Source organism: Trichoplusia ni, chromosome 5 (genome assembly GCF_003590095.1).
Source record: "Trichoplusia ni isolate ovarian cell line Hi5 chromosome 5, tn1, whole genome shotgun sequence".
NCBI lineage: Eukaryota > Metazoa > Arthropoda > Insecta > Lepidoptera > Noctuidae > Trichoplusia > Trichoplusia ni.
In genome coordinates, this window is record NC_039482.1 from 8,710,138 (window position 1) to 8,735,917 (window position 25,780).

Below are 25,780 nucleotides of genomic sequence, written 5' to 3' on the forward strand. Positions count from 1 at the left end.
TGACAATTATTGAATGCATTCGCATTACATCATACGGTGCGTAGTTTAACCCGTCCCAAAAACCAGATTATTATTTTAATTCTGTATGGCAACATTATTACAGCAATATTAATGCATAAGAGTGATATTTCAATCACAATACTCAACCTAATTAAACTCTTAATTTCTCATCACCAGGTGATCCAAAAAATCCGTGAGGAGCTAGCGAACCTGGACCAGTCTGAGGAGGTGGAACAGATCACGAAGCACTTCCACAACACGCTGCAGCATCTGAAGAACAGGATGGAGTGCCCCGACCCTGACGGGCTAGGATATGAAGGCCTTACTCTTTCTTAAGCTGTCGGTTAAGAGATTCAACCTGTTTAGCGGCTGGTTGGAGAGTGTATAGTAATTTTTGAAGGTACTTTGTTTGGAGGATGAATCGTTGATGCGAGTTGTCAAGTATAATAAGGTATTTGACTAAGGGCCGATTTTTCAATCGCCAGATAACTTTTATTTGACGAATAAGTTTGACGTATTGATAGCTTTTGTATGGAAAATATGTCAAACGGCCATATTTATTCCTCAGGTAGAAGTTATCTGACGGTTGAAAAATCGGCCCTAAATTTAATAATAGAAATTTGTTAAGTCAGTCAGACAGATTTCAAAAATATTGAATAAGTATTTTTCATTTTATCATATAATTAAAAAGTGGCAGTGGGGCTAAAAATATCACTTGCTGTCACACGAGATTTTTAAGCACTGTATCCCCTTCATTTTTTGTTTACGAGCCAAAAGAAAATATACGTATCCAATGATTTTGAAATCTGTCTGACGGACTTTTTTTGTCAGATACCCTAATGGAATAACATATAATATCTAGACTGTAACCTGATTCTGTCTTTGGAGTACAGTAAGATATAGTCCATTTAACTAGAAAAAGCGGTTAATCATGACTGTGATTATTAATCTACCCCATAATATTTTACAATAAGTTCTCAACAAGGCCTCTACATGTTGAACCTGTGTTCCCGCGTACGCCTTTAAAAAGGACCGGGTCCCATGAAGGTCCCATGAAGTTATCCCGTGACAGAAAATAAATTATAATCGATTTATTCTTTAACGGAGTAGAAGCGCATATTCAAAAGCCAAGTATTTCACGTCTAAATTTATTTATAGGCAGCTGTCTTTTCTGTGTTGGCAGTTTAATAAACATACTTCAAAGTTGAAATGAAACTACTTTTAAGGATTTTATCGCGGTTTAATTTTAGATTTTAGTTCCCGGCGTTTCGACACCTTTGCAGGTATCGTGGTCACGGGCCATCGATAAAATCCGTAAAAGTAGTTTAATTTAAATGTCTAACATTCGCGTAAACCTAAGAAACCACTTAAAGTTTAATCAGTCACTAGTCGTAATCAACCACTTTGACAACACAATATTGAGCAGTCTAAAACACACTCAAGTATATGTATGTATGAATATATCAAAATGCAATTACAGTATTATTCAAATAATACCTCAAAAATTACTGTTACAAAACTGATGAAATAGTTACACGATGTTGGCATTATTGCCACGCGTCGATGGAATGTCTGTGAAGTATCTACATTCCTAATACATTTGTATTTTCGATCAGACATCGTTTGTCTAATGAGAATTTAGTTACGCATTCTTTTAATGGTGTTATTTATTAAATAACACCCTTTAAGTAGAACAAATGATGTCTGATTGCATTGAAATTGTTTGCGAAAACAATAATTGATTAATTAATCTCATTTTGTAATGTTAAGTGTACATAGATTAATGATTTTTATTGTGCTAAGTTACGTAAAGCGAGTTTTATAGAAGCAATATATTTCGTGTTAATTTTTATTGTTGTGTTATTTTTACCCTTTCTCTTAAAGACCTGAGGCCTTTGCCCAGCAGTGAGATCTAGAACAGGCTATATAAAAACACCCTTAAATTTAACCAACTCTTAACCCGATATAAATAGAAGGAGGGCCTTTACCTTGCTGTGGGACAATATTGATGCGGATAATAATAATATTAGTATATTAAATAGTATTTACCAAAAAAGCTGCAACAAGATAAAACAAGTTGCTTACTAAAAATGTCACGCTTATTGATCGGCATCACCCGACTAGCGATTTGAGTTTTACTCAAAGGTAGGTCAGCGTTAGTTCATGACTAAGGACTTCGGTTAGATTCGAAACTAGTAGTAATAACACACTTTTGTTCGTAAAATAGTTATTCGTTTCTCGAGAAGAGAGTTTTCGTTGGTTTCATTGTGGCGTGTTTGGCGGGCTAGTCCAAATCCTGTAGAAGACTCGTACAAAATGCAATAAAACTCCTTGGTACACTTACAATAACATATATTTATTCTATCACATATCCTACAATATCCTGTTCCCCTGGACATTATTTCTGTTGTTCAGCATGATCTTCTCTTGTCGTTTCTTCTCTTCTTTAAACGCCTCTTTGTTTGCTTTCTTCTCGATCCTTCTTTCTTCCTGTATTCTTTAGAAGACGCTTTCGTTCTTTCTTTTCTTCGGGCGATTCATCTTTAGGCCTGTATGAGAAAATATAAAGTAAATAAATAATATTAATTGATCAAGGTGGTTGTAAATAGAAATTGACGTTACGCGAAATTGATGATGCCTAACAGCTTTATCTCATATATTTTATTTAAATACATAAACTCAAAAATATTTATACAGTAAACTAAATTTAATACATATCTACATTTACAAAATAAAAATATCAATCAATAATGATATATAATAATATCAAAACAGACATCTTTATTCTGCCAAAGTCGGGAAACGTGCCCAGTAGGTGGCTGCGTTGCCACGTTGTATGGTAATGCTAATCATGTGGTTCTTATTCTGGTTTAGCTTCTAAACTCTGTGGTCATCCCTGTTGGCCTGCTTCTTTATAAACTTTAGATTTCTAAAATACTATTAACGCACTTACCTAATGGACAGCACACTGAGGGTAGACAGTATAGTTTCAGCATTAGTCCTCTCATCATCATCAGTGCTGGATCCTGCGTCGTTCATAGCGTTGAACTTGGCCAGAGACTTGGCAGTCAGCTTGTTGTCTTTGCCGAGAGCGTCCTTAGGCAAGCCGCGAGAGTTCAACTGGATTTTGGTTGGATTTCTGCGGATGTTTCGTTGTTTTATTAGGGGCTTTACAAACATACAATTCACATGCACAAAGACAAAAACCATTGGTAACTAGAATTCTCATATGGATAAACTTTGCTGATTTTTCTAATTGATTGTTTATAGGTATAGTTTCACTTCCTCACACACAATAATGATTCCTGGGACGGGGTCCCGTTGTCACCTTTAGGGTAAAAAACCCTAAAAAATATTTATCGCATATACATATCATAACTACAATCCGTGATTCGGAAGGCACCTTTAATTGTGTTTCTCAGCTGTTATTTACATATTTTTGACAGTCGTTACGGGTAGTCAGAGGTAAGCTAGAAAGTCTGAAAACCAGTCGAGTAGTGTTGCACAGATAAATGGCTGAGGAGGTCAGATAGGCGGTCGCTCCTTGTAAGACACTGGTGAATCTGCTGAATGCGGAATCTGGTTGTACTGGACCGATCGCAACATAGTTGGGAAAAGGCTAGGATGATGATGATGCATATCATAACCACCCTACGTATTTCCATCCATGATAACTGACCTTAGGCTCATCGATGACCTTCGGATGGTTGTAGAGGTTGGAGTAAGTGGACAGGATAGTCTCGCAGTCCCACTTCTCTTTGGGATCCACGTCGACAGTCACCAGGTCTTCTTCTGACTCTTCTTCAATTTCTTGGAGACGAGTTATTCTATAAATATCAATTGTTTGAAGATATTGAAATGAAACTACCTTTACGGATAATTCATTTCAATGTCTAACATTCGCGTAAACCTAAGAAACCACTATGTTTGTGGATATTCAATCAAAATCATTTATTGGAACAAAAACCAGTGACAAATATTCGCAAATACTTTTCATAAATTTTTAAACATTATTAAGGTGTCTAAGCTAGTTTTATATCTTGATGGTCTAAAACATTACTCTCTTATTGACTGTGCTTGGAAAGATAAATTACATTTTGGAAAATTTATATAAAAAAAAGTTTGGGGTCTAATTTTGGGAAGTCAGAAATAGAAATAGAGCACTTGTCGAGGTGCTAAGGGACAGATGGAAAGAGAAGGAAAATATAGCAAGACAGAAAGCTTTTAACACAAAAATGATAAGCTAAAGAATCAGAGTATCACAAAGGAACATAGAAAGTATGAGACAGGTACACAACTAACCTGGCAATCTCCTTCTCCTTATCGAGGTGGTATCTGCGCTGCGACTCCTCAAAGTCCTCAGCAGCCCGCAGCAGCATGTCGTGGCTCTCCGGCATGAAGCCTTCAATCTCTTCTAAGTCTAGAGCTCCTACTTCCGTGTCATCATATTCAGCGAACATCTGGATATCAAAATTAATTGTATCAAAATCGACACTTAACACAAACAAGCTCTGGTTGCGTCTAAAGTCTGGACTTTGACACAACGTCGCGGGTTCGATGAGACTGGGCGTCTTTGTACCTGTGACTTTCGTTAGTCGTAATTTATCAGAAAATTTTAAAGGAACACTCTTTTTTAATTATTTTATTTGGGAAGGACAGGGATCGAGTTTTCAGTCAGTGGGACCCAGAAATAATCTCCGCTTATAACTAATTGCAAAACTATTTTCAAGTGTAAAAAATTCATAACCAAATAATTATGATAAGCTGACCAATCTCTATAGACATTATAAATTATATTACAACTAACATCTCCTACACTACTTACCCTCTCAAATCTGTTATCCAGTAGTGTGAGCCCCTGGTTCCTCCTCATCACGCTTGAGGACATGGAGTACTGTGAGAAGCGGGACTTCGTATCGTCCTTGTCGCCAGCCTCCCAGGACGCCATGCGACCGCCGCGGCTGGGTTTCTCGCCCTAGTATACGTAAATGATTAATTAATTATAAACAAGAAGCATGATTTTGCCCACAAGTGGGATATTGAGAGAGGAAAATGGTATATTATCATTGAATAGGTATTGGAAGTAGCTGCACAGTTATTAGCAATTATGTGAATCGAAAATCCAAATTGTTACTGTTTCTTTTCCCTCTTTAGACAATACACGAATATTATAGTATACCTGCGAATCAGTATCATCATCAGAGTCAAGATCTGAAGCGAACGCTTTCTCGGAATTATCATCATCTGCCATGCTGTCATCATCTTCATCATCATACTCCTCATCACCAGACCCTCCTGGAGGTGTAAACAGAATTTGGTTTAGTCTGCTTAAACATCAAGAAAGACAGCAGTACGACGTCTAATAATGGATTTCATTGAAAATATTTCACATATTTTTTATTATAAGAAACTGAAAATCTCACCTTCACCCATAGCAAGTTCAATAAAATTGTCTTCAAGTTCATTGTTGGGATCATCAAAGTCGAAATCTTCGTCCAAAGCCGCTATCACTTCTGGGTCCAAGTCGAGACATAATCCTTCGAAAAATAAACTTATATTAGTAAATAGCTTAACACAATGGATATCTAACTAAAGCTTATGTTTACATCAAAGGTCTTAGGACACTTCCTTGGGTTAACCCATGTGAAGTGTTACATACAATATTTGAAAACAATGACTATTTTTTATTAATAACTAAAAAAAATATTTGTTTTTTAATAATATTGGTAGTGCCTTGGGATACCAAATAAGTCCCAAAAACTAAGTTGATCATAATGATGTAGGCAACAAACTCGAATGCCTTTCTAAGGTTACAAAATACAGAGTAGAATATATCATGCACCAATTAGTACTAAGATTTAATTTTAGTATAATTCAATAATTAGATGAAATATGCAAAACTAAAAACAAACCAATGAAGGAAAAAAATAGGAAAAACGTCTGAAGATTTTGATTATTGTGTTACCTTGTGGAGCGGCTTTGTTTAGTAATCCAACATCTTCTTCAACCTCCGAGGCGAATACAGAGCTAGGAAGGTTTAGAGACTCCGGTATAGGAACAGACTCTCCATCATCAGCTGCTGATTTCTCTTTCCTTTTGTGTATTGGTTTCTGAAAGGATAAAAATATTTTTGAGTCATTTTGTGTTTAAATCATATTATAATCATCAATATTCTCGAAAGTAGAGGAAAGTACTGTTTATTTATTTATGTGAATTGATAAAATAGTCTTCATAAAATAGTCATAATTTCAAAAGAGTGTATTAATCATGTGTTTAATTTTTTAGCTTCGCAGAACCAGTGTTATGTCATACTAATTAAGTTTGATTTAAAAGTTGAAGTTGGTGCATAATTAAATCTGATTGGTAATCAGTTAAAATACTAAGTAACATCAGAATAGCAATGTATGTCCATACTTTGCTGTTTACAATACTTACTGGTTGCACAACCAGTGTAACTTCTCGGGTATCTTTAAGATGTTGTAAATAGTTGTAGTCATCATCAAAGTAAATGCCATATTTAACTTGCTGTTCTCTTCTCTGTTCTGGAGTCAATTCCTGTAAAAAAAAAACAATAGAATTAATTTGCAGATTTTGGACAATTTGATATTTGGTAATTGCACTAAATGAATTTAAATTGTGTGCACTGTGTAAATTCTAAGCTATCATCTTCAATGAAAAACAACATTGTTGCACCTCAATTGATGACTAAACAATTTAACAGGCAATATAAGGTTTTAAACATTTAATAAGTATTTTAAAGCGGTAAGTTCTGATGCTAAATGCTAGATCATGCTTAGAGTGCAATAGATTATAAATAATAAAATTTAGAGCTTACTGGTTCCTTCTCTTTGCTTGGTGGTACATTAGCGTTGACAGGCACTAACACACGCTGTGGGGCGGTCTCGTCAGCCACTAAAGGATCCCGCTGAGATCGGTGGACCAGGTTGAAAGTCACAGCTTTCTTACGATCTATGAATTTCTTTTTTGTCTTCGGCTGAAAATAGGTTAAGTTATTAATTATACACAATTCTCACGAAATTATCGATTAAAAACGTTTAAGCTATTAGTAAGCTATGAGTAATTATTACCATTTTGAAGTTCTGTTATTCGAGGTGATAGAATTTTGTAGAAGTAATAACAAATACGCTCAAAACATGTGTTGTTTTGAAATGGCGTACGTCAAAGGAAAGTTGCAGGTTCGTTCGGAAATCTTGCTTGTTGACTAATGTCATAATAAAACTAAATAAATGAAAAAAGGGAATATGTGCATTTTTTATTGCTGTCGTAATAAAAATATGCCTGCATAATTTATTCTAGTTTTGTTTATATCATTCCACGTCAGGAAAACGCTTTTTTATCATTGAAATTATTCGAAGCTACACTTGAGAACGTACTGGATCATAGACAAACTGTTTTCAATGAAGTCAGAGTTACCAACCACAGGATAAGATAAGAATCCGCTGTCATAACAAAATAACCTGAAAATATGTATTTAGCAAGAAATTCGAATATAATTCGTAATCATAACAATAAAACGCTACAAAAATGGTTTTGCGTAAACTGTATACGCGGAAAAAGTACTGCAGCACCAAAGACGAAGACGTATTCGCACACAATACTGTCTCCAAAGACGAATTTTCCTGCACGATCAAATAATGCTATAAAAGAACAAATTCAGAAGGTAAATGAACAGAAACTCTATTTAAAATACATTATACAAGTCTATTAATTAATTTTGAAGGTATTAAATACAACTTTACTGTAAAAAGACGTAGAAATTTATTGTTTTGATTTTCATATTTTTTAGACTGCACAATTCGCAGAGTTGTATAACTGGCAAAGGGAGAACTTAAAAGGTCCTGAATTCGTCCTACACGATGGCCCACCGTACGCCAATGGTGATTTACACATGGGACATGCTGTTAACAAGGTAAATTTCGATTTATTTACTTATTTATACACCTTTGTTAAACATCATAAAATGTTTTACCTAAAACCTTTTTACAGATTATCAAAGACATAAACAACAGGAGTCAAATATTACAAGGGAATAGAGTACATTACGTACCTGGCTGGGACTGCCACGGTCTCCCTATAGAGTTGAAAGCCCTACAAAAAGCCAAAAAATCTTCAAAAACTAATCAAATCTCTGACCCAGTCCATATTAGAAACATAGCCAGAACTTTTGCATTGGAGACTGTAGAAAGACAGAAGGATGCATTTAAGAGATGGGGAGTCATGGCGGATTGGGATCAACAATGCTACTTGACATTAAATAGAGACTATGTACAGAATCAACTGAAACAGTTTCACAAAATGTATAAGTCTGGGTTGATATTTAGGGCACTGAAACCTGTTTATTGGTCACCTTCTTCCAAGTAAGTGTTTTTTGGTTCTGTTTGGGATTAGCGTAGCATTCATTATCCTTTGTGCTGTCTATCAGACACCGGTGATTGATAAATAGAATTAAATGAATAAGGTGTTGCTTAGATTATTATTTTTACCTGATTACTTTACTAGTATTTTTAAAATATTGTTGCTTTATTACTTCTTAAAAGTTAGAAGGGTAGAATTATTTTACCAAAAAATAGAATACTTTTACATTACATTTCACATACATTATTGTTTTGTTTTTCAGGACAGCATTGGCAGAAGCAGAACTGGAATATGACCCTCAACACAAAAGCAAAGAGGTTTATGTCACCTTTCCTCTAAAGAATTTACCAGCAGTTGTGCAAGAGGCTGCTAAAGGGTAGGTTAATATCTTACTAATATTATAAACATGAGTTTGTTTAGCAGTATGGATGTTTGTTACTCTTTCACACAAAAACCACTGGACAGATTTTGGACGAAATTCGGTACACAGATAGTTTTATTATGGATTTACATATAGGATGGGATTTACATCCCGATTTTATGTACTTGTGGGATTATTTTCGGTTTATAGCTGCCTCCTAATGTTTTCGGAGGTTTAAGGATATTTCGTAAAGATAATTTGATACGAAACTTCCTTTACTACAAGTAATATAGGTGTAACACTGTATACAACCTTTTCACTAGTTTTAAATCAACAGAAAGAACATATCAGCGATAATCTGGACAACAACCCCGTGGACGTTAATTGCTAACCGCGCGATCTGCTACAACCCTCAAATGAGGTACAGCGTCGTGACGTTGAGCGGCAGACCTGGTGACCTGTTCCTGGTCGGCAGCGGACTTATTGAGGGTCTGGAGAGGGTGCTGCAGATGGAGATCAACAAGGTTGTGGAGTTTGATGGTTAGTCGTATTTTTATCAGGCCCTTTATGGTTTAAGGGTCTTTGATAAGTTTTTTGCTGAGTTTGTCCCTACTTATGCCATCAGTTTTATTGACTTGCAAGCAAAAGAAAAAGTACAAATCTATCGTATTTTATTACGATCCCCAATGTTATAACTATTTCAAAATTAGTCTATCCTTGCCAGTAGTCATTCATCATTGGCCTAGCCTTTTCCCAACTATGTTGGGGTCGGCTACCAGTCCAACCGGTTTCAGCTAAGTACCAGTGTTTTACAAGGAGCGAGCCAGTAGTATTGTTGTAAAAATATAAAAAAAAATCATATCAATGTCAATGGTTACAAAAAATAACAGAAACTGATTGTTAAGGATATGTCTTCTAATGAATCTTTTGTACTATTTATTTAGGTGACCATCTAAAAGGCACAACATACACGAACAAGCTGGTGAAGGAAACCCTGCCGTTCTTAGATGGAGACCACGTGACTGAAGGAAAGGGAACAGGCCTCGTCCACACTGCGCCGGCGCACGGGCCTGAAGACTTTCTTATAGCGCTCAAGAATAACATGACTGTGGTAAGAATATGAGTAAATATTTACATAAAAAAAAAAATGTGCGAAATCTGTTTTTTCTTTTGTAACTTTATATTTTCGCTGACGTCACTGGTTAGTATAATGTTTACCGACAAGTAACGATTTCAAAAAATATTTTAATTTATGTTTATAACGCTATTACAAATTTCAACATATCATTTCAAAGTAAGACAAACTACAAAATTACATTTAATGTATAGATATCAGGTTTTCAATTAGTTTTTTTTTAATTTCGCCGAACTCCTACAGGAATGTAACGTGGACGAATCCGGCCGCTACACCAACCTTGACCCTGACCTCAACGGGCTCCCTGTCCTACAAGAAGGTCAAGAGGTCATCATCTCCCGACTCGGGGACGATGTCCTTCATGAGGGGGTCTACATCCACTCCTACCCTCTGGACTGGAGGACCAAGAAGCCGGTGATACTGAGAGCCAGTCAGCAGTGGTTTATAGATACTGCTGCCTTGAAGGAAAAGGCTTTGGTAAGTGATAAGTGGTTGTCGGTCACCGGTGACCGATTTTATAGAAAAATTTGCACTTTGTTGATGTATTAAAAAAAAGCAGATTCCAAGTTTAGATTGATTGCATTAAAGTATTTTTTTTCATGCAATAAAGTAACCATTTTTAGGAGATAATACGACAGTAATTATGATTAATCAATTAAAATTATCTGACAACCCACTTTACGATGCTGTAAGTGCTGTAACTATTTAATATAAACGATTTGAAGAAGCCTATTGTCGTTGTATGAGCTAGACAGCGCACTGTGTCCTAACAACACCTTGACTACATGACGAACAAGTCCAGCCTTAAGCTATCATCATACTCCACTATGACAGAACATAATGAGTCTTACGTATTTCAGGCAGCTCTAGATAAAGTGGAGATCCTCCCTCCGGCCAGCAGTGACCAGTCTAGGCAGGGCTTCCGCGCGCAGTTAGAGAAGAGACCTTATTGGTGTATCTCGCGGCAGAGGGCTTGGGGCGTGCCCATACCAGCTGTGTACAGCGGAGACGAAGTTGTTGTTGATACGTGAGTTATTATATTTTTGTGTCTGCAAAAATAGGCTAAATGTTATAAAGGCTTAATTTTGACTAGCATTTTTACCGATTCGTACTGAAGGGTCCTATTATTGGGGTACCGCTGTCTGTCTTTCTGTCTATTGTCAGGCTGTATTTCACGAACCGTGATGGCTAAGCAGTTGTAATTTTAAAATAATTCTATTAAAAAAAGATAAGAAATTATTTTGATTGTTGTCTTGGTCAAGCGATTTGTTTCTCTTAAGCATATTTGTACGGTGTCGCAAGTCCGAATCGTACTTGACCGGTTTGAATATATTTTGATGATTTTCAGCCTAGCCTTTTCCTAAGCTAAGTGGATTTACCATCCTGTTCTTTTTATTTTTATTAAATGGTTGATATTCTTCCAGGCCTATTTTATTCGCTGAATACTATTTTAGCCAGCAATACTGCCACTGCAGGGTAAAATAAATTTGAAAAAAACGTAAATCTATTATCTTTCTAGCCGCATCATAGACAAACTATGTGAACTGATAGAATCACGTGGCCCTGATGTTTGGTGGACCTGTGACGTCACTGATCTTCTCACTCCTGACGTCATCAAGGATCATGGAATCGATGTGAAGAATGCTTCTAAAGGAAAGGTTGGTGCTATTTTAATGATAAAGTAAGTGTACATGATATAAAGGGTGACATAAAGAAACTCCGCAATTTTACCGAAAAATTAAAGTTTAACAAACCCCGACGATAAAACCAAACCAAAATTTTATGAGACACGTCTTAGAACCCTCGCACATAATTCACATTCATACGAAACAAAAAGAATTGAAATCGCTCAATCCGTTCGAGATAGATAGACACTTCAAATTTAAACGGGAGTAAACCTGCTGTATTTCAATAATAATTTGAGTAATAATATCAATTTTATCCTTTCATTTAGAAGTCGCATCGAGCTATATTTGACTGTATTTAACCATAATTCCGCTATCCAAAACTCCCTTTAAATATCATCACCTTTTTCTACCTTAATTTCCCAGGATATAATGGACATCTGGCTGGACTCCGGCCTATCCTGGAGTACGCTGGGAGGCCGCACAGCCAGGCTGTACTCCGAAGGTGTGGACCAGCTTACTGGCTGGTTCCAAGCGTCGTTACTCACGTCAGTAGCGTTGACTGAGGAAGCGCCTTATAAGTAAGTGAAATATGTTGTCACCGAGATGGGTATACGTAGTTTGTAGTTTATTTTAATGTATGTTCGTTTATGTATCGGGTTTGGGAGGCTTGGCAAACACTTACGGCATAAAGTTATATATTATTGTATGAAAATATACGTAGGTTATGGTTTTATTAATTGTTTGATAATTTATGTATAAGCCCCGCACGATGGTATTGGCGGCCATCTTGATGACGCAATCGAACTGTCACATTTATAATAATATCATGAATTACCTCCATAATCCTTACTACTTATTGACCTACTAGGAAAATCTAAAAACTCATTCAAATTTAAAATTCTAAAAGTATTATGTAAATCACTATGTAATTACATTTTTTTTACGGTGAGTGTCATCACACGGCTGTTATTGTGACAAAGTTCTATCGCAATATCAACGTGCGGAGCTTATATATTATCGGGTTTGGATGGCTTGTCAAACATTTACGTCGTAAAGTATTTTTGTTTTGTCGCTATTTTGAAATGTACCATTTTTTCTTGCACGATGCACCTAGCTGAATTAAAAGTTTAGATCGATAAATACTTATACTGATAATTGATTTAGCTAAGCAAGTTTTAAAATTTCATACAGTTTTTTCTAGCACTGATTCCAATGTTGAGTAGAGATCTCGTTCTCTTCTATTTCCTTAATATTACATTTATTTGGTATGGACATGTTATGCGTAGGGATGATGTGGTGAGGAAGGTGTTGAGCCTAGATAGTAGATGTGGATGGATACAGGAGAAGAGGACGACTAAAAAAACGATATAATGTTAGACAATGATACAAAACTACTTTTTCGGATTTTAACGCGTCTTAATTTTAGATTCTAGTTCCCAACGTTTCGACACCTTTGCAGGTACCATGGTCACGGGCAGACTGCCTGTCTGCCGAAAAATTAGTTTTATTTCAATGATTAATATCTTACAGGTCAATATTCGTCCATGGTTTTGTAGTTGATGACAAGAAGCGGAAGATGTCGAAATCTATTGGCAACGTCATCGATCCCACCACCATTATACAGGGGGGCAAGGATAAGAACAATCAGCCTGCTTATGGAGTGGACACTCTTAGGTAAGTTCAATCAATGTTTGTGTTATAAGGATGGTGAGTTGTTATTAAATATCAATTATTTAGTCACACGAATATTGCAATGGTGACTTTTTGTTTAGTATCCATCATTTAGTTTCTTGAGATAATGGATACGTATTTTTTCTCTTGCCCCGCAAATATGAATGATCAAATAAAGGTGAACGGAACTTACTCGAGACGTGACTTTTGTGTATAAATTATGCGAAATCGTTACGTCACAAGCTCTATCCTAAATTTTGAGGCAGTTTATCTCTGTAATTTTTTATTTTTCAGCTTGTTAAAAACACGAGTTTAATACTTTTAATATCTGTTTGAAAGACTACTAAAAAAGTATAGTCATTCATCATTATTATTGTATGTATTTATTTTGGTGTATAAATAGGCAAGCCTTCAGATACAGTTAAGGAAGCAAGGCAGTTTGTTACGTAGAGCCGCATCACTCTTTCACACTTTTCTCTTTTTTATTTTTTTACAAAGAGTTAATGACCTAAGGTGCTCCAATAACGTCACACTTACTTTCCAGATGGTGGGTAGCCAGCCACTCTACGCAGCACTCACAAATAATAATCAGCAAGAAACTACTCGACGACTGTCAAACAGAACTGATCAGAATCAGGAACATCATGAAATTCCTTCTAGGAGTCGTTGCCGACCTCAAAAAACCCCACTTCACCCAAAATGTACCTCTAAATTACTTTGACAGATACATGGTAAAAGAAACCGAGGAATTTCTAAACCATATTAACGATAGTTATAATAATTTCAAGTATAATCATGTGGCACAGAGTATTTTGTATTTTATCAGTAATAAAATATCTGGTTTGTACTGTCATTGCGTAAAAGATAGGCTGTATTGCTCCCAACAGGATTCTGAAGAGCGAATTTCAGCGCAGTTAGTCGTTCATACGATTTTAGTCTCCCTCTGTAAAACTTTAGGGCCAATTTTGCCGCATCTGATCGAAGAAGTCTGGCAACACCATCCTTTATACGAGAAACCGTTTTATTTCACTGAACATGTTCCCGTTTTGCATGCGAATGACGTTGATACGTCAGTCATGGACGCCATTTTAGAATTGAAAAGAGAAATTTGTGTTTTAGCGAAAAATGAAAATTTGAAAAAGTTTAATGCTAAAATTGTATTAAATACAGACTTGTATGAAAAATTGAACGAATTAAACAAGTCTGATGACGTAAATGAAAGTGTTTTGTGTGAGATTTTAGAACTGTCATCTGTCAATTTGGAGGTTAGAAATGGCGGGAAAGACTTTGAGATTGAGTTGGCACAGAGTAAACATGGCCAGTGTTTGAGATGTAGGAAATATAATGTTATAGATAATAATGATAAATGTATAAGGTGTGAGCAAGTATTGAATGCAATATAATTGTAAGGTTAATAGTTATTAATGTATATTGTAGTTATTGGCCGTAGCCGTTAAGAAATGGATTCTATATATTGTAAATAAGTTGATTGTTAGTAAAATATAAATATTACACGTAAATTATAACAATAATATTTGTTTTTTATTTAATAACATTTCTTTGCAATCCCGTTGGTCTAGACACATATACCTACGTTCACATTTTAATTATGTGTGATAAACATCTTAAAATTACATTAAAAAAAAACATGAAAAATAACTGTGTTTTGTGGTGAGTCACTTTGACGAGATCAAATGATGAAAATTATGATAACCAGTATTGAGAAGGACAATACCAATTTTTTATATAGATTTAGAATAAAAACAACGGCTTAGTTTGTAGTAACAAAATGAAGCATAAAACAACACAAACGTTAATGAAAACCAAAACTAAATCATGAAGCGTATTATTCCAAAATGGCTGGCCGTGTCCAGAGTTTTGTTTAATCCGGTTAAAACTAGATCGAACCGGTTATATCCGAACTATTCGGCCGGAACGCCCGCTAATCTTATTTGCGTATGCAAACGAATTTGATGGCATCAGAATGGCTGGAAAAATACCGTTCTAGTTAACAAGTGACATAGGCATGTGGAATAACAACAGCGCTGTAGATTTTTAGATGAAAATGTCAATAGGTAGGTACTCTGTTTCAGGTTTAGTCAGTAAGTCAAAGTCAAATTCTTTATTTCAATTAGACCAGTAGGTGTATGGCACTTTTGGGAACTAAGGCTCGCCAATCCGACGGCGGGGCGGGCTACGGTGGAGGCAATCCGCCCACATCTCCAACAGTGGGTGGAGAGGCGGTACGGTGTTTTGACGTACCGCCTCACGCAGATGCTGACCGGACACGGTGCCTTCGGGCACTACCTGTTTCGGGTGGCCCGAAGGGAGGTCACCACAGTGTGTCATCAGTGCGGTGACGCGGATGACACCGCACTTCACACACTGGCCGCATGTCCGGTCTTTGCGGAGCCTCGCGCCGAACTTGTGTCTGCGCTGGGTGGAGTGGACGTCGCCGAGTTGTCGGCTGTCATCGCTGCAGCGATCGGCAGCCGGGCGGCGTGGGATGCATTGGCCTCCTTCTGTGAAACAGTGATGTCACAGAAGGAGGCGGCGGAGCGCGTTCGGGAAACTGACCCCAGCGCGCCCGCCATACGCCGACGTCGAGTGGGGCGGCGCAGAGCCGCGCATGAGCGCGCTCTCCCGCCCTAACTAGGGTTCTGGGCGACGGCACGGGGGTGTCTGTCGTCCGAGTATATTACCCACGGCGGGGGGCCACATTCGGTGCTATGGATGCGGTCCCAATATGAGGCGAGGAGGCCGACGCTCTTTACACGTCGGCCTCCACACAACACAAGAAAGTGACCTACCGGCCCACATTACTGGCCGGTGGAAGCCCGCGGTCGGTGTATGAAGGATTGCAACGCATTGCCATACACCGACACAAAAACGCGGATGACGTAGCACGGCGGTTCAGGTTTAGTCAGTAAAAGTCTGACACTACCCATTTCCTCCCCCGAGGGAGTGGGTGTCCATGAGGATTCCCCCGCCTAAACAAAAAAAAAAAAAAAAGGTGTATGGCACTTTTGAACGTCAAACAATTTATATATGAACACTATTAAAAACCAGTGTCAGTCTGTCGGTCAGTCTCCTATTGAAGTTACCGCTCGTTCGGAAGGTAGATTCTCATGGAGAAGAACGAGCAAGAAACTCCATGGTAACCCTTTTTCACTGCTATACAATTTAGAGTCTGACACTACCCGTTCCCTCCCCCGAGGGAGTGGGTGTCCATGTAGATCCCCCACCTTACCAAAAAAAAGGTATGTTATATTTATTTATTCCATATTTACAGGCTAGAAACATTTGTGAAATTAGGGCTATGACTTCACGAAGAATGTGTTCATATAGAACAAGTGGCATAATGGTATATACTGGGTATAAATAGTAAAAACAGTATTTCATAGGAGCACGCCCCTTCCCACGAAGCTATACCGTGAATTAAATGAAAAAAAAATGTCTTAAATGTTTAATTTATTCGTAATTGAGTCCTTTTCTCCGAGGTTGTAAGGAGCGTGCTTTGGTCACGCTGAAGTAGTACCGAGCGGACTCGCGCGGCGTGCGAGTGCGCTGCGGGTCGGCGAAGTCCACAGCGTACAGACCGTATGTTGACCTGAAAATATACAGAAGGTAAGGCAAATCTCGTAAAAAATATTTGGCAGAGAAGGATAAAAAGAGGTAAGGCTTAGGTATAGGTACAAATGGGCAATAGAAAAACAAATTGGTTGGGTTACAAAAACCGTTGTTGAACTTCGATCTTGTTTTTTTTTGCTACAGCTTCAACAGAAATACAACATCTGTAAAAACTTCAACTGTCTAGGGTCATGAGTACATGCCACACACAGCCTGGTACCGAACGAACCGACAGACGTACAGACAGCGGTGATCATTAATAGGATCATCATGAAAATGGGAACAGCTATTTCAACCTACATAACATTTCCAATTTTAGTATTATCTACAGTACCTTCTAAAAAGTTTTAGCATCCGATTCTAGTAGACTTGAAATTAGTTTGCTCAAGCATAGGTACCTGTTCCAAATGATCCCTTAGATATTCCAGTCTTGCTATATCATACAAATCTTTAGTTAACAACGGCAGTCCGTTCTCAGTGATCATAATCTCACTGACTCTATACGTGGCGTTGATCCAGTGCAGCTGTGTGCGTAGACCCTTGGGGTTCAACTGGAATTTTAAAATAATGTAAAGCCTTTTGTAATAAAGGTATTGCAAGGTAACGAGATAGCTAAATGATTGTTCGTATGAAAGTCTATCGGATGCTTTAAGGTTAATACTGGGTATGAATATCGTTTAAGATTAAAACTGGTTAGTAGGAATTGGAATTGATGTAGTGATAGCATGAGGCCTGCTCCTCATGCCATCACTACATCAATTCCAGATCCCAACATGGTCACAAACCAACGTTTTTTCCGAAGATAAGTGTGCCTTCATAATTATTCTAGGACACCAGTGACATACGGCGAAGGGAAATAACGTAGGGAAACTTGGATCCAAGTGCTAGTATGATCTACTATCGCCAATCTGCAGCACGCAAGCGCGGTGATTAATGCTCAATCCTTTAAAATATAAGCAGAAGTCAGTGCCCAGCTGTGAGACATGTTTAGGCTTGTCTTACAATATTATTTAAATAATACAAATACCTACTGCAAACCAGTCTAAAAAAGTAGGAGCCCAGGTTGGATCATTCAGCATAGTGGCCCCGATCTCATCTGAGCCGTAGAAGGGCCAGGAGCCGGCCTCTTCAGGGATCACCTTACGGATCAGACGCGTGAAGTAGTGGTTTAATGCGTAATAGTCCGAAGTTCCTGAAAAAATGGAATCTTCGTAAATTATCTTTTCCTTTGTAATAAGGTTGTTCCTCTTGAGTCCTCCACAAAAATATGACTTCAATCCACGCCAAAGAAGTGACTCAGGAAACGTAGTCCTGTTCTTCTGACATTCCCTTTATTGAAATGTAATAATATTTTATAAGAGTCTGTTTTATCATCAACCTTGCGAAACTCACTGCTGGGCCTCCCTTTCCTCTCCTTCCCCTTGTCATACAAGTCTCTTGATAGTCTGTTTTTCTTGCGAATCTTTTTATAATATACCTCTTACAAGTTCAACTTCTTCTGGTGTAAACGGCGGTAGTCTGGGATATTTGTAGCCTTCCCTTTTACTGTTCTCAGCCAAGATCTTCTCCAGCTCAGGTGGCCAGCCACCCAAGTAGATGGGGTGAGCGAAACGGCCTTCCTGAAATGTCAGAACTTTAAGGTTTATAGGACGTTAAGGTCTCTAAAGATTATGGACTTTTATTTGTAAGACACTAGTTATGGGTGAGCACTCTTTTTGAGACAAGATCGTTTAGTTTCAATTTGTATTTGCACAAAATATATGCTAATAATTGAAACCAATCACATCTACAAAATTGTTCTTGTGTCTTCCACTACTCTACCACTTGTACTCATAATATGAGTGAGTTTGTAGAGTAAGAGAAATTTTAACATACAGAAAAAATAGACACGGCTATTTCCATAGAGTGCGCACTCACTTCTTGAGTTTGTCCTCTCTCTGACAGCTTGCCCTGGTTCAATGAAATTATACTGCGAAACCTTACTAAAAACGAAACTTACATACAGCTGAATCATTAGCTCTGTAACAGTAGCGTCATCTGGTGTCTCCGGTTCGAACCATACGAATATGTTGGCAAGGGATATTTTACCTAGAAATACAAAATACTTTTGAACGAATTCTGCTTTGAAAATAGGTCTTGTACCTCTTAAAATAAGGTAAAAAGCAGATTGCAGACGTGAAAGCGAGATCAAGTAGAAAAGCGTAGAACGGCATTCCTTTTCCACATCAGCAAGTCCTACTCTAGCCAGTAGAAGTTATGGCAGGATTCCGGTACTCACCATTATATTTCAACTTATAACTTTCTTCATAAATCCTGTATGCTTTGGCATGGGCGATTAGTAAATTCTTGTTGCACAAAAACCCGCCTATCTTTAGGTCGTCCAAGTAAGGGGCAGACCGTTTGCTGTAACCATTGTCACAGGTCGCTATCGGCTCGTTGAATGTGATCCAGTACTTCACCCGGTCAGCATATAGAGAGTATAACACGGTGGCGTAGTCCGCAAACCAGTCTGATATTAAAGGATTTGCCCAGCCTCCTGGAAAGACATGCTAGTTGGAAGTTGGGTAAGGCTAGCCGAGCGGTAAAGATCACCACGTGAAACTAGGTTCTTACCTAGATCTTGGAGGTATTGTGGTAGATCCCAATGATACATGGTCACAACCGGTTCGATCCCCTTCTCGAGCAGTCCGTCTATCAGGTTGTTGTAGTAGTTCTTGCCGTCTTCGCTGATGATGTTGGGGTATCCTGACGGGAGCAAACGAGACCAGGATATCGAGAACCTGAAAAAGTGCAACGTTAATAAAAAAATGTTTGTTGCAAGACGTGAATTTTTCAAATTTTCTATTCTTGATCAGCGACCTCGGTAGCTTAGTTGGCTGGTAAAAAAAAATTTGTTTGTATGGACTTGACTACTAGTCAATAGACTGTCGTGTATTTGAATTTAGAAAAATAGGATATATTAGGGAATACTAGAATAGACTGGGGAAAAGACATCCATGATCCCTTTTTGGTATTTTCATGGGTTGACCTTACTAAATGAATGTGATCCGCAAGTCGATTCAATAAAAAATACTCGAGCACCTTAGATAATACATCTGCTAGCATAAATTGACAATACAGGCGGGCAACTCCTTTGAAAGACCGACGCTGTGGAAAAGCACGAGTAGAACTATCCTCAGCAAGTTCTAAGCTAATTTTTATTTACCTACATTTATCTACCTGTACTTATCCAGCCCCAACTCCTCACACATCTGGATGTCTCGTCTCCACAGGTGGTAGGAGTCACACGCCACGTCACCGTTACTCCCATCCCCAACTATTTCTGGATGCGTATGTAGGACCTTATCCCAAATGCTTTCTCCTTTGTCTGTAGAATATGTTTAAGTTTTGAACGCGTTTTTATACACTCACTTGTTTGTTTGTTTGTTTGTCGTTCCGTTTGGATTTTTGCAACTCAATTTTGAGGCACTTCAATATTCAGGGTACCTTCAAACCCGATGACAATGCAATTTATAATTATAAAAAGGCTGGACCGATTTTGATACAATTTTAATGGAGTGGCATTTTACAACGTGGGTTTTTGGTTCTTTTAATTCTATTAATTTCCATAAATACTTCTCCTGAGTCTTGTTGTTTATGTGCATGTGGCTTGAAGGTTTGTAAAATACTTCAAGAAACACGGATTCTTCATTCGATGAATTCGTTTATATCTTCTTCATTTATATCTCCTTACCACTTGCATTCCAGCCTCCTTCGATTTGATAAGCAGAAGTCGCCGCACCAAACAGGAACCATGGAGGGAAAGTCAGGTTTTCACAGTTTATCGGGCTAACGAGAACACTGGAAAATAAAGGAATTATAGATAACATTTTATGTGAACAACAATATTTATTCAGTCTAAACATTGAATAAATATGTCTCTTTTCAACTCGCTTTGTATTTTAAAAGAAAAAAAGTTAGTCGATTGGATCCGATCAAGCAGATTTTTTGATATTTTGTCCGTTCTATGTTGTATGCAGTGAAGGGAAACCGAAAATTAATCGACACGACATGGGCATTTAAAAGAGTGTACTATCATCAAAGCCTTTGTCTGAAGCAGCCATTTTAGTCTAAAAGTTAGTGAAATAGTTTCAAGATGTCTGGCCTGACGTGACGTCTAATATGCGACTACAAGCCCACAAATTAATAAAGAATCATAATTATAATCGTTTATTAATTTACGAATATGGATATACAATATAAGATCTAGTAAAATAGTGTTAATTTATCATCAAATCTTTACACAATCAAGCATTTTCTATCAACGCTTATAGTTAGTTAATCAAAGGAAGTGGAGTGAAGGAGTGCCAAGGTAAAAAAGAACTTAACACCCTTACAATAAAGTTTGTTTTTGCATTAACCTGTATTAATCTTTCCTTGCATTATCATTTAAGATCATTAATTACTTTATTTACATAGTATATACTAGATCAAATGTCAGCTAACATGATACATTGTGTGATAATTATCCTGAGAATCATAAATTGCATTGAGTGGAGATAATCTTGTTTGGAATATATTTCATAATAATGCTTCCGTACTCAAAAGGAAAAAAATAGAACTATAAGCTATATTATCGGGTTCGTTCGTTCAGTTCCCCATTGATTTCGGAACATTTAAAAAGATTCCAACTAAGGAATTTAATCCTTGTGGCGTGGGGAGTTTCACTTGCATTCAAGTCACATGCACAAGATACGATACACACATATGCTTGTCTAACACTGTGCTCAAATCCGCGACACAACGCGCTCAGTTGGTTTGGCGTTGTGATCCATAAAACTCTCCTGACCAGTCAGTCAAGTCATCAAACACTAAATAAGTTTCGAGACCGTTAATAATCTCATACAAAAACTTTCTCCCGTCTCATAATTGTTGACGATATAGCATGCTTCAGTCTAACCAAATTAAAATACTTGGGTCGATCATATTTAATCAGAAAAACAATGGCTCCTTGGCTTGGAGTGTCGGTATTATCAAAGAATACTTCGACACCCGTTTACCCAACATTCCAAGAAATACATTATTCCATTTATGAGAGATTTTCCAGTACAATGCATTATTTACATTTACCTTATAATTAATTAATCAGTTTATTGGAAGTTTGCTAATTAATTAGTAGGTACTTATATTTAAATGATCACTCATTTGTATGGTAATAAATGTTTATGTTCCAGTGTACCTGCTCTTTGTTGGAACTTAGTTGTATCCTTTACACATTTTAGATAAGAGTCGAATTGCGGGACTACTCAGGGTTCCGTAAAAATTAACAAAAAAAAGTTTACAGAAAATAGTATTGTCACCCATCAATTGTATGATCGGACCAATCGTGCTTCTTCGATGTTTTCATATTTCACCGAATTACCAAATTTAAAAACGATAAAAAACCTAATTAAATTAATCCAAGTATTAAAACTATCTTAAACTTACTTAATAAAATTTTGTTCATAATTTGTGAAGACATTAATTGTGTAGACGTTCGTAACATTTGCAAAATACTCCCGACTTAAGATTTTTTAATGCGAGTATCATAAACTAATAAATTATTACAGTAATTATCCATCGCTATTAATGCAATAATTAATTTTACCTTCATTAAATCACAGGACACTACCTATTATTAAACAAACAATTGACATCACACATACACTAAGAATACTTACACAAAATATACTACTACACTAGCACAAGACATCTTAAGGACTGCGTTGATAAAACATGTTAATTCAAGACCAAGAAAATCTTAAGTCAGAGTTCCATCACACGCGATATCGCGGACGAAATCGCATCACCGACTGTGATCCAGCGCCACTAGCAGAGAGGCATTTCTACAATCGTTGACGTCAATATACAAATATGATGATGCTGATCATGAAATGTCTCCAGGGATATAGGGCTCGCAGAAATACGTAATAAGTACATGAATATATAAATTAATAAGATTTTTGCACTCTTTTTGATCTTGGGTAGCATGATCGATGTCTTTCCAGTCTAGACCAGTGGAGGCTCCTTCTCAACTGAACGCTTCCAAGTGGTACGAGGGCGACCCGGCCGCCTCTTCACAGGAACCGAACCTACTGCCTTCCTGGATATACATCCCAATGGCTTTACCAACTAAGCTTACGTTTATGATGACTGATGTACTTAAACGTGTCGCGAAGCAATAGGGTATTGATTAAGTCTATTAATAATTATAATCAATCTGTTTAGTCAGACAGACAGACTTCGAAAAAATATTAAAAACGTACTTTTTTAGACGCCCCCCTGCCTTGTGTAGCGGGGGTTTCACAGACATACGAATCACGTGCACAACAACACCCAGGCTCATTACAAGCATTCGTGGATCAAACGCTTGTGCTACGCGTGGTTCAAACCCGTGATACAACGCGCACGGTGGGTGTGGCGTGGTGACCTCACCCTCTCGGCTATCCGTGCAGTCAATCCGTTCAGGAAAATCGGTCAAATTGGACTTTGAAATCGGTGTAAACTTTACAAACATCAATGTGCCCATTTAACATCCCAATGGGATGCTCGAAAGCCTTCTATTGATAGCCTCTTCGAGATTTATAGTGTTTTCGCTAATACACTTAAGGGACTCTAAAAAGTAGGGTATCCCAATGTACGGCCTAATAAAGAAACATGTAAACATTCACTGAAAATAGCGTAGTGTGGCCACGAAATATATATTATGTGGGTAGTAAGTAGTAAGTTTTTATTGTAGGGTTTTTTGTACTTCGTAGTGTGCTTAAATCATGTTAATTGTAAAGTTTAAAGGTTGGTATAATTTTATGCCATATTGTGGTAAAAAAAAGTATTTCTTTTCGTGATATTATGTGATGTGTTTTCTTAGTTATAACATAGGCATATCTTCTTTTTCTTTTTATCTCAAGTTTTCTGTGAAGAGAAATAGAAAATATATTCCTTACTCCTTCTGATTGATTTCGATGCGAGTTCCAAAACAGGAAATCGTTTCCCTAGGACAAACTGAAAATAAATGTGATTTATAATATTTAAATTTTAAAATACTATAGTGAAATAGCGTTTCAACAATAAATGGCTATTTACTACTGAAATAAATATTAATTGATTTCACATAAGTGAGTAAATTAATTAAATTAAAATGATACCACTTTACAATTCTAAACTGGTAACACTACAAAGTTAACACTTGTAACGCGATCACCAACCGTAGAACATAAATAGCACGTTCACGGCTTATTAGATTTATTTGGGCATCGGTCTGAAGGACCGCTGTGTATCTTAGTCACGAATAACTATAGATTTCAGATAGTATTATATTAGGTTAATTGAGTTCTTGTTTTTGTTTTCGTTTGGTTGGTTTAAGCTGGTGTCAGAGTATTAAATTGCTCGTAGAACTCGGGTTTTCAGGTTCTACGAGCAATTTCGTGAGTCTGGTCAATCTGGTGTGCTGTTTTTTCGCGATGTTTCGATCCCCCGTGTTTAACAAGTAATAATTACTAAGTAACATTGGGAAGTCAAGCTCAATCAAGCCATGTTATTTCGGCAAGATTTCTTACTTCACCGTTAATTGTGAGATGGACTTGCGAGTTTGACGGTTCCTTAAAAACCGACTCACGTTTTGCTTATATTTTCTTTATTATAGAGCAATACGTCATCTGTAAAAAATTTTGATTGTTTCGCTATTCAGCCTGGTGATACATGGACGGAAAAGCAACGGAAAATTAGTAAGTGTCCCTATTCATTTGGCCTAGAGTTATGCTGAGATAAATGATTTTATTTTACCCCATACCTTGGAAATGGATAGATAGATGAGAGGAAATATTACTAGATATTTATTGGCATATGAATGATGGGTGGTATGCGCTCACATGGGCCCGATAGCAATCATTCTAAAATACCAAAAACGATGGTCGACTGTGCACACTCTATTTTGATTGCGTCATGCTATAAGTAATGGAGATTTTGCATAAGTTTAGTTTATTGAAGACAACTGATTAATTAACTGCAGACATAGCCTAATGATTTGACTGTTGGACTGCCGAGTCAAAGGTAGATTTGAATCCTGGCACCCAAATCAAATCAAATCTTTATTGCATACCGTAATGTTACATAGGTGGTAAATTATAGGTTCACAGCTCATTATGGATCCTGTCGGGCACAGCAAAAGTAGGAGAGAGGAGGAAAATGCTATTTTTTAAGTATATTTATAATATATGTATTATATTATTTATATTTTAATATTATGTATTGCATGTTTGTATATAATCTTTCTTTAAATAATGGTTATATTAATTTTATCTATCCTTATTTATGATCTATGTTTTTTCGAACTCACGAGGAAACAAGGAGCCCTCATCGCGAGGAAACCACTACACCTGAGGATTTTTCAAGGATGTCAAAAGTTAGTAGCAGTAAACCAAAAAGAGAATATTATAATGTTGTATTTTTTTCTTCTTTTCTACAAACCATATCTAGGTAAGATAAGTCACATGGTGCATTCGTTCTCGGTGTAATGACGATACTGCGTTCAGTGCACGCGACGGCGCGGGATGCGAGTCCCACTTACCTACAATAAATTTAGCGGCATAAAGACTTATTCGAACGTCACATGGTAGATGCTATATTAAGTACCACTGCAATGGGAGGATGAGGTAATGGTTTCGCATTGACTGCATGGATAACCGAGGGCTTGAGGGCCTTGCTAAACCGGGCTAAACCCACTGAGTGCGATCTGTCGCAGATATGATCCGCGCGTAGGACAAGCGTTATACACAACTCTTTCTTTTGCGAGTCGTTTTTTAAAGAAGATTCTTTAAGAGTATCCGTATTCTACTTTATATGAAAAATGCAAATTATTCCAAAAATGTTTTAAGAAATTTCACAAATAAAATCTATCGAGTGCGAGTCGAACTCATGACACAGGGTTTCGTACCAATAGGCTAAAGAAAAACGAATTGGTGT

The 25,780-nt window shown here is 37.2% G+C and overlaps 3 protein-coding genes across 3 annotated transcripts; 1 reads left to right on the top strand and 2 right to left on the bottom strand.

Moving 5' to 3' along the window:
• Nucleotides 1-2,335: 2,335 nt before the first annotated feature.
• LOC113494366 (protein LTV1 homolog) lies at nt 2,336-7,196 on the bottom strand. The gene is given in 12 exon segments (XM_026872676.1): nt 2,336-2,494; nt 2,496-2,549; nt 2,954-3,139; nt 3,681-3,827; nt 4,303-4,460; nt 4,826-4,975; nt 5,180-5,295; nt 5,424-5,537; nt 5,966-6,110; nt 6,436-6,555; nt 6,836-6,994; nt 7,089-7,196. Coding segments are annotated over 12 exon segments (1,473 nt in total). The 5' UTR covers nt 7,092-7,196; the 3' UTR covers nt 2,336-2,373.
• Nucleotides 7,197-7,450: 254 nt separating this feature from the next.
• On the top strand, nt 7,451-14,703 carry LOC113494367 (isoleucine--tRNA ligase, mitochondrial). Its single transcript, XM_026872677.1, has 12 exons — nt 7,451-7,681; nt 7,808-7,930; nt 8,008-8,378; nt 8,639-8,752; nt 9,075-9,277; nt 9,682-9,848; nt 10,116-10,349; nt 10,733-10,899; nt 11,392-11,530; nt 11,924-12,078; nt 13,031-13,174; nt 13,716-14,703. The coding sequence occupies exons 1-12, from the start codon at nt 7,487-7,489 to the stop codon at nt 14,572-14,574; spliced, it is 2,871 nt and encodes a 956-aa protein (XP_026728478.1). The 5' UTR covers nt 7,451-7,486; the 3' UTR covers nt 14,575-14,703.
• Nucleotides 14,704-16,636: 1,933 nt separating this feature from the next.
• Nucleotides 16,637-22,622, bottom strand: LOC113493906 (myrosinase 1-like). Its single transcript, XM_026871937.1, has 10 exons — nt 22,501-22,622; nt 20,535-20,641; nt 20,021-20,168; nt 19,415-19,581; nt 19,080-19,337; nt 18,801-18,889; nt 18,279-18,420; nt 17,833-17,993; nt 17,171-17,352; nt 16,637-16,925 (listed from the first exon to the last, which is right to left on the bottom strand). The coding sequence occupies exons 1-10, from the start codon at nt 22,530-22,532 to the stop codon at nt 16,643-16,645; spliced, it is 1,569 nt and encodes a 522-aa protein (XP_026727738.1). The 5' UTR covers nt 22,533-22,622; the 3' UTR covers nt 16,637-16,642.
• Between the last annotated feature and the right edge of the window lie 3,158 nt (nt 22,623-25,780).